At 41.0% G+C, this 10,255-nt stretch overlaps 1 protein-coding gene across 1 annotated transcript; it reads right to left on the bottom strand.

Annotated features, from left to right (window-relative positions):
- Positions 1-7,918: 7,918 nt before the first annotated feature.
- Positions 7,919-9,290, bottom strand: LOC147627745 (uncharacterized). The gene is made up of 2 exons (XM_086814690.1): positions 8,366-9,290; positions 7,919-8,223 (listed from the first exon to the last, which is right to left on the bottom strand). Exon 1 carries the CDS (start codon positions 9,260-9,262, stop codon positions 8,381-8,383), a length of 882 nt encoding a protein of 293 aa, XP_086670816.1. The 5' UTR covers positions 9,263-9,290; the 3' UTR covers positions 7,919-8,223; positions 8,366-8,380.
- Positions 9,291-10,255: the final 965 nt, after the last annotated feature.

Here is a 10,255-nt window from a genome sequence, read left to right on the forward strand (position 1 = left end):
ACAAAAGAGGACAATCAATTAAATAATATATAAGACAACCTATTTTTATTAGATCATAAAAGAAAGGAAAGTACATATAATACTTAGTTTAATTAATGGTCAATGATATTTTTATTAGGTCATCAAAGAAAGGAAAGTACATATAATAACTCAATTTAATTAATGGTCAATGGTATTTATCATTAATGATGTTACATAAATTTATTTCTCCTAAGGTCAAAAGTTTAGACTAAGGCTTATATTAATTATTCATCAAAGGTTTAGCCATGGTGATTAAGATTAAGAAATGATTTAATCACGCATGTTAAATCACAATGTTTCATACTTAATCGTACCATTTAAACATTGCTTGCTTCATTTAATGGTCATTAATATTAAGATCGTTAATAAAGATTAAACTAAGAAAACAAAAAAGGAGCTTACCTTGTTCTTTATCTCACCGCTTACAAAATGACAAAATGGCCATGGGGGAGGCCCTTAAATAGCTTGATTGAGGTCTTTGTTTAAAATTAATGGCCAAGATTGTAAGAAAAAATGAGGTAGTTATCAACATTAATACTACCTCGATCAAGGTAAATGAATATATAAATATTTATGCAATGCATATACTTATATACCTCAATCGAGGTCTACATGGCTAAGATTGAATCTAGGACCTTGATTGAGGTTTGAGATGACATCCTAGCCATTACAACCTCAATCAAGGTATGGAACTATATTTTTATATATAATAGAAAAATGATTTCAAAAAAGTCTATTTTTGATATATTTTTTGTTCAAGTTCTCAATGGTCGAAATTTATATAATAGACAAACGATTGTTGTAAATATTTTTTGATCGAGGTCTCAACCAAGATTGAATCCAAGACCTGGAACAAGGTTTGTGATGCAATCCTAATTGTTAACCTCGATCGAGGTACGGGAATATATATGTCAATATATATATTTATTCATTTATTTATACTATCGAGGTCCTTAATTTATTCTCAATCGATGATGAGACCTCGATCGAGGTATATTGTCTTATATAAGACATTAATTAAGTTGGCGATTATGTTGCATGCATATGCAATGCATCAATGGGCCATGCATAGACCTCGATTGAGGTTCGGGATGGTATCATAGTAACATTGAGGTGGGATGCCCATGTGTCACCAAACCTGGATCGAGGTGTGATGTGGATAGTCGAGGTGGCATCCACTACAAGACACTGCTGCCATACACGTGTTCAATACACGTGATAAGTTACGGGCGCGTGTATGGTCGCGCATGTATATGAGTAGTATCGGGCACGTGTATATTGGCATCTAAGTTCCCGTGTATTGAAGTTTCAGAAACGCGTCTACCAGCACGTGTATATTGGCATCTAAATTCGCATGTATACTGGTTTCAGAAACGCATGTATCAGCGCCTGTATATACACGCAATTATACACGCATTATTACACGCGAGAACTTTATCAAGAAAAACTCCATTCCTTTACAAAATTAAAAACTATTTTCTTTAAACCATCTCATAGTACATTACAGTATATATCATTACACAATCCCACTACATGCATTTACAACAATGAAATATATTCAAAAATAAATCATGAGATGATAATTAAAAGACAACATATACAATAGAAATGTCATCAATTTAGAACGATACAGTGATGGATTGGTTAGGGTTCGATCTCATCTTCAATAAGATCTATCCTTGCCAAACGATCAACATCAATATCCATTTGATCAATTTGTAAGGCTACGATTAAATTTATTCCACTATCGATATTCTGTCCATTGATAATGGTATCGATGCCCTGATCATCCTCATCAACATCACCATCATCCTCAATGATCATGGTCATTCTCATGATCATGAGAAATGGCACGCTCATCCTCATTATCATGATTATCTCTTATTTCTTAATCATCGATCACAACATCTTCATTGGCATGTTCGGCATCATCTTCATTGTGGCTTGTTACATCCTCCATATGCTCCATATCAGTGAATGTATTATACATCACTTTGGAACGTGGTGCAATAGGGATGACATACCACCATTTAATGTCATGCACCATTGGCAGATAGATAACCTACTCAAATACACATACTGTAGTAATTAATTAGCATATCAAAAGTCAAGGGGTACGCGAGCTTAGATATATATGTATATGAAACACATTAGTAAAAAAATGCATACCTGCTCACATTGTTGTGGCAATACGAGCCTATCTTTCTTTGTTTGCCAAAACTTTGTAGAGTCAATAGTTACATAGCCACTTGCATGGCGTTTTATCGTTGCATTAGGCCTTTTTTCCACCACGTTCATTTGCCATTTGACATCCAAAACATACACAAAGAAGCGACAAAAGTCAAGCCTAAATATGTCTTGGATTGTGTCACAATAATCATCCATTTTTCCATTAGCTCCCTCAAAGCTACTAATGACACTGCAATCTTGTGTATTCCTCTTTTCATCAAGTCTTTGTGTTCGAAAATGCTTGCCTTCACACCATATAGCATTGAACATAGTGCACTGGAGTCTGGACCAAACTAGAAGCAATATTTGTGTAAGCAATGTGAATAAATATTAAAAGCAAATCACTTACAACTAATGCAAAATATTAGTTCTATGTACCTTTAACATGCATCCTCGTGCATACTCCCATTCTTCTGCCGTGATATGTAGCCCCTCGTCGCTCTCTGCTCTCTCCATTTCCTCATGCAACCAATCAACATGGATATCATTCGAAAGTGTTGCTAGATGCTTAGGGTACGCCTTACAAGAGCCATGTTGCCTCCGAAAGAGAGCTCTTTCTGCTTGCCTTTTTGTCTTTGCATCCTCATATCTTGTAACCCATCTGCTCATCACATCACTATTAAGGATGCAAGTGAAATTGAGATCATCAATCAATGTTCTGTCAATTACTTTACTCTGTCCTTTTCCTTGAGGCACAATAGAGGTCATCCTCAAGTCCTCTTCATTGCTCCATAGTCGTGGCAAAGAGCTGTCCACTTGACCAAAAAATTCTGAAATATATACAAGAGACTCTTGTATCAACCAACCCTCGGCCATGCTTCCTTCGGGCCTTGCACTTTGCCTCACAAAGTCTTTTAAGGTCTTCATGAAGCACTCTAGGAAGAACATCCAACGTGCATGCACAGTGCCACATAAAGCAATTTCGTCCACTAAATGCACAATGAGATGTAGTTGACTTGTGAGAATGGTTCGCGAAAAAGTCTCCTCTACCAAACAAACCACCTCCATTGCCATAACACGCGCATCATCTAACGTGGCTGGATCAATTGCTTTGGAACTAACATATCTGAAAAATAAATGAATAGTACGTTATACCTCATGCACGTAAAATAGAGCAAGGTATAATGAAGGGTGATCTGACATGGGTTTTACATACCTCACAAGCTCGCCCATCTTATAAATACATTTTTTCAAACTCTTATTTGCACAATGTTAGGGTGTGGTACTGCATCCTGCTTCAATTAGAGTATATATATTACAACTCCATTAATTTAATTTGGATACCATGAGTCATTTGAATACTATCAATTTACATCTACTCACCTCTAAACCTGTTTGATTCCATTCTCCATACATGGAGATGTGATTCAAGGTAATTCGACGTGCTCGTACAATGCATCCTTGACATCGATTACACATACACTTGATCCTTTGTCCCAACCAAACATCGCGATTACGAGCGATGATGCATTGTCTCATCCTTACCAAAACTGCTTGAGGAGGTTGATGATATCCTATGTAGTACAAAAGAGCAAACACAAAATCATAATCAGTTTTTAATGAAAGTATAAAAATTTCTATAAATCGCGTGTAACAGCACGTTTATATCCGTAAAATTACGTGTATCAGCACGTCTACATCCTTAAAATCGCGTGTATAAATGCGGCTACATCCTTAAAATCGCGTGTATAAATGCGGCTACATCCTTAAAATCGCGTGTATATACGCGGCTACATCCTTAAAATTGCGTGTATAAATGCGGCTGCTTTATTTTACACGCGAAAATACATGCTCTGTTACACGCGACGACCTGTCTGTACCTAAAATAACCCGCCGCCTTTCCCAAAAAAACATTTTCAAACTAAGATTTCCTCTCCTTCGTCGCTGCCTCTTCCAACAGAGCACTAAACCTAAGTGTAAGGAGCAGACACACAGGTGAAGAAAACCAGCCAAAAAGAAGACTCACTTTTTCAGAGATGAGTCAGTTTGTCCTTTGTCCTGTCTCTTTCCTTCCATTTGTTTATGCGATTGTCTCCGTCTTTCTCTGGTAGTACTTTTGTGAACGATTGTTACAGTGGGCTTTTTTTATAAGGACGATTTGTCAGTGGTCGATCGCTTTCATAATTTTTTGCGCAGGCCGCGTGTAGGAACGCGTGTACCCTATTTGCACAAACGTTCACATGCATATATACGCGTTTTTGGACGGGTGTATACACGCGATTGTGTTTCACCCATGCTTGCGATCTAGGTTCTTTAGAGAGATGATCCCATCTGCATATGGCTTGCCTTCACAAAATCATATGTGCTAGCTTGCATTTGTGCTTTGATAAAATCATGTATATACTTTTATTTTTGCAGATTCTTCATGGATCCAGGTTCTTCATCCGATCCATTTACGTACGGCACTTGGATGATGGAGATGCTAAATCATTTTGGGCGCCATCCTGGTCCAGTTGAGCTTACAGAGTACATGTATGCCCATCCCCCTCCTGGATTGCCTGGTATCTATACCTCGCCCCCAAGTATCCATGTCACTTCACTGCCGTCTATGCCTGTGAGTCTGACGAGACGGCATGCAGCTTCTCCTCTTCCACGCCCACCGAGGAGACATACCCCGTCCCAGACACACTCACGCACACCCTCCCAGGCACCGTCACGTCAAGGCTCATAGCCACCATCACGTACTCCCTCACAGCCACAGTCACGTAGACAATCCCCTAGTCGTGACTCCACCCGTAGTACAGAGGAGAGCAAACGCCACAGTAGGAAGAGTGGGAGTGGAGGATGCGGCGGGTGCTTTGGTGGGGGAGGTAGGGCACGCGGTGAGAGAGGAGATAGAGGGAGAAGAGTTAGAGGAGACAGTGAGGATGAGGAGGAGGTGAGAGAGGTGGAGGGAGTGATCTGCTATGATGTGACGGATAGGGGCGGGTAGTGATGGATGCGAGAGGGAAAGAGGTAATGGAGTACATGCGTGGGGTAGTTTCAAACTTGTATAGAAATTGTTTTATTAGATTTAAAGATCAAAATAGCCGATTAGTTGGGGAGGTGATAGATGCTGTACATAGTCGGTACCCCAATCCCCCACATGCGACATTCCCGGATGTATGGGGAAGGACGCGAATAAGGGAGATCTTAAGTAACAAAAGATCTCACCTTAAGAAACTCGCGTATGATGATGGGCTAAATGTAGCTGCGGGTGGCTATCCTGCCGAGAAACCTGCCACTGCGCACAAACGCAAGTGGAAGGAGGCAAAGAAACGAGCAGAGGGTGGCGTGAAGAGCAGGCAGCATGTGGAGGCACGACGGATCCAGATGGAGACCATTGGATCTTCGCATATCGGATCTGGCGACGTCGAGTCATGGGAGGCAGAGTTCGTAAGTATCTTGCCACTAAATTTGATTGTTTACTTAATTCATTGATTCTATGATTGTTTTAATCTTATAAATTGTGTTGATTATGATACAGCAAAACGGGTTATGGGGAGGAAGCCCACAGCCCACGATACTGGGTATGCTCGCCGGCATAGCAGACATGACACATGGGCCCTCTTCAGAGCCGAGGGACGTATTACGGATGCGCAGTTTGAGATGGCCATGAGACCATACGGTCGACAAGTACTTGAAAACTCTAAACGAATGATTTTGGTTTATTGAATTACATATATATATATATATACTTATATACTATATATTATATAATTAAAAATGTAATAAAAGCCGTGACTTTGAGGAAAAGTATGTTAAAAAGTATCTATTAAATTGATGGAAGATATACGAGAATGGATTGAATGCATATTTTTTTGAAAGCATATTTATAGGGTGCTTAAACTACTATTTTTAAAGGGAAATTAAAAAATTTAAACATTTTTTAATAAAAAATTGCTTAATTCATGATAATGGGTTGTATAAAATTTTTGATGGTTAATATTTTTTTCAACTAATACCTTGTATTGACAATCCTCCCCTAGAAGGAATAAGATAAATCCAAACAATTTGTGAAATTATTCACATTTTGAGTCATTTTATGGCTAAAATCATCAAGTTAATGATCAAAAGAGTGGATATTATTCCAACAATGCAAGAATGAAGCAATTATTTGAATTTGGGGCTATTTTAAGGACTAATATTACTTTGAACTTAGGGATTTATAGACTAATAAGTTATGAGTTATAGTTCAAAATCATGCTATTCACAACAAAACACTAGTTTTAAAGTCATAACTATAAGTTATAGTTCAAAAATCATGCTTTTCACAACGAAATACTAGTTTTAAAGCTTTGGGTCATACAATGGTAAGCCTTTAAATTGTGTTCCCATTAATGGCCTATGCCATTTTCTAAAGATGCGCTCCCATCGATCTACTAATACATGCATGCAACATCTATTTATTGACAAAATTATTAGCTGTACCCATTGAAATAGGAGATTAAATTTTGTTTGGTATGTTTGTATTTGGATGCTAACTAAGACCAAATAGCTTAAATAAAAATAAGATTAAAGCTTAATTGGCATCAAGAACAAGACTATACACAAGTTCAAAGATAAATCTAGTATTATGGCAAGGGAATCTCTCTCTCTCTCTCTCTCACACACACACACAGAGCAAGCCAAGTCTAGAATTCATAGGTGTAGGGATCTTTGTGGTTACATCAACTCAACCCTAGCGATAGAACATTCTCTCGATCTCTCTCTCTCTCTCTCTCTCTCTCTCTCTCAAGTGCGTGCACACCTAAAATTTGAAGACCTGAAGACTTGCCCTAACCTTGCATTTGCAAGCCATAAACTATGTTGACCTTCAAAATATATATATGTTACCAGATTCTTTATTATGTTCGAAAAATGAAGTACATCTGCAAGGTACTTCACTTTGCCATCCTGCGGAGGGGTAGCTTCAGGAATTGCTCCACTAGCACCTACATAGTTCATGCAATGGCCAAGACCAGAAAGAAACTGTGTGTAAAATTTAGAGAATTATGCAACATATGACAACACACTTTTTGTACGAGTGTGACGACGACGAGTTAGGCAATAAATTTGAAGTCATCTATTCTTTACCTTACGTATAGCAAAGGTGCTTACATGCGTTATTTAATCTGCCTGTTCACTCAAAATTGAAATATTGAGTTGAAAGACTAGTGGAGTTTTCCAAGGGAGTATTACATTTCATGAGAAGGTCAGAAGAGACTTTACCTTGCAGTGAGATAAGGATTGGACTTGGGGACTTGACACAAGGAAATGGAGATTCAGTGTGAACCCTTGAAAGTTCAGATTTGTGGGCTGCAACTTGCCCTGACAGAGATTCTTCAGTTATCTGATAAAGCTTTCCTCTTGGCATCAAACTTTTATAAGGCTTTTATGAAAATTTCAAGGGTGAGGGGCCCTTCAAAGGGTTTACCAAAAAAAGGACGAAGGAAACTTCATAGGAAATGACAGCAGTAGTTGTAGGCTCTCGTATGATGACTTAATGTGTATGCTGCACAAGTCTGCGTGTAAGAATTTCCCTTGGCCCTTAGCCTTTATTCCTTTTATTTATTTCCTAGCACAGAGTCGATACAACCTTGTAAACGTGCTTCACACATGAATCGGCGTTACACTAGCATAAACATGAATATAAACCCTAGCATAAACATTATAAACACTAGCATGCACAATCGTCTAAACACTCGCATAAACTTGCAAATAATTGTGGTTTATTATTAAATAAAAGCCATCAGCATCTAGACGGTAGAGAGACATAATACAATATTTCTACAGTCTGATGCTCTAGCATCAGACTGTAGACGGTAGAGAGACATAATACAATATTTCTCAGAACATAGATAGTTTTATTGGAACTCATTGCTGGGCATCATTAACCTCCTCCGCCTCTCCAATGTAGCTCACGTATGAAAAATACAATACGGCGATGCAGGCAGCAGCAGCTGAGAACTGAAAGGAGCGGTCGGATTGCTGGCAGTAGGAACCATCTCCATTCTGCGTTTCAAAAAGCAAGTTACATTAGCTGCAGCAATGCACCATTAAATGCATAGATATGGACTAAATAATACCAAACGCACGCCGCTTTAAATTGCGCAAACAGTAGAAAAACACGATGAAAAGATCTTAAGCTCCTTACCAGTGCTTAAGAGCTTCAATAGTAGGGAGGGGGAGGCGATTTGTAAGTGTAGACGGTGGGAGGAGGAGGAGAGGGAGGAGGTGGAGACTTGTAGACGTATGGAGGCGGAGGGGAAGGTGAAGGGGGCGGTGGGGACTTGTAAACATAGGGAGGGGGAGGAGAGGGTGAAGGTGGAGGAGGGGACTTGTACATGTACGGTGGCGGGGGAGATGGGGAAGGCGGCGGTGGAGATTTATACTTATACGGAGGTGGCGGGCAAGGAGACGGTGGAGGCGGGCTCTTGTAGACGTAGGGTGGCGGCGGTGATGGTGATGGAGGTGGCGGGCTCTTGTAGACGTATGGAGGCGGAGGGGATGGGGAGGGAGGAGGCGGGCTCTTATAAACGTAGGGTGGCGGTGGTGACGGGGACGGGGGCGGAGGACTCTTGTAGACGTAGGGTGGCGGCGGTGATGGTGATGGAGGTGGCGGGCTCTTGTAGACGTATGGAGGCGGAGGGGATGGGGAGGGAGGAGGCGGACTCTTGTAGACGTAGGGTGGCGGTGGAGACGGGGACGGCGGCGGAGGACTCTTGTAGACGTAGGGTGACAGCGGTGATGGTGATGGAGGAGGCGGGCTTTTGTAGACGTAAGGAGGCGGAGGGGAAGGGGAGGGAGGAGGGGGGCTCTTGTAGACGTAAGGTGGTGGCGGCGAGGGTGAGGGAGGAGGAGGAGGAGGAGGCGGGCTCTTATAGACGTAAGGAGGCGGCGGGGAGGGCGAGGGGGGTGGGGGACTTTTGTAAACATAGGGAGGGGGAGGGGATGTGTATGAGTAGGGCTTCCAAGCATCGGCAGAACTGGCCACTAGCAAGAGGCATAGCACCATTGGAAGCCAAGACCGTCCTCCCATGTTGGCTCCCATTACAACTGAAAAGTTCGATCTTCCCTCTTCATCACCACTTCTATTTATACAAATTCATTAATAAGTATCCGAGGCAAGAAGATGCTCACTACACAACCTTCCTATTACCTACTTACCCTAGCAAGGCTACCTACTACCTAGTGATCACTAATCCCGTTTTGCATGTGCATTATTCATGCTTAACGAGCAGTAGTCGTGCTGTAGCTGTAGGGTTAAGTATATCTAGATCACTAATTTTTCACTTGTGTTCCCGACCGTAATTGATTGATTAGCGATAAACTAAGTCTACTCTCCACCTAACTAGCCATCGGCGTCAAATCTCGCCATGGATAGAAAAACGATGCGGTGGGACACACAAGACAATTGCATACACGGTGCACACATCGTAATAAGAAAGAGAGACTTCACGCTCAACTCAACACTGAAGAGTCAAGACTCAGAAACAAAACGCGGTGAAGACTTTGAAGTTTGAGGTACTACTCGACAGGCCAGACAAAGGTCATCAAATGGAGTATGAGCAGGTCACACAGCTGGCCTGGGAAAAGGGCACCTGCCAATTTGCCAAATAACACCAAGCTGTCAAGCATACGGGGCTTCGCCTAGGCCCTAGTTGACAAAAGCGGATTTGACCTTTCCTTCAGTTCGGTGGATTCAACATCCACACCCCAAGGGACGGACGCCCAGCCTCCAGGACGGGCGTCCGTTGCTAGGAGCTTGCTATCTACCTGGTCAAGTCACCCTTTGTATCTTGACAACATCCAGGTGGAGCGTGATTCTCACGCATTTTTACCCAGGTCCCAAAGTTCTTAGCCGACTTTTCCAATCATATTTTAAAAAAATAACATGAGAGTTTAAAAGGTTTTTGAATTTTATATTCTACAAGTACTAGGTGACCCACGCACTTCTCTACGGCCAGGTTACACAAATTTACACTTTCATTTCAAATTTCAAAAATCCAAAAATCCTCATTTCTCCTTAGCCCCTTTTCTCCCT

The sequence above is a fragment of the Cibotium barometz genome, chromosome 20, assembly GCF_041138505.1.
Source record: "Cibotium barometz isolate CiBa-2024 chromosome 20, ASM4113850v1, whole genome shotgun sequence".
Taxonomy (NCBI): domain Eukaryota; kingdom Viridiplantae; phylum Streptophyta; class Polypodiopsida; order Cyatheales; family Cibotiaceae; genus Cibotium; species Cibotium barometz.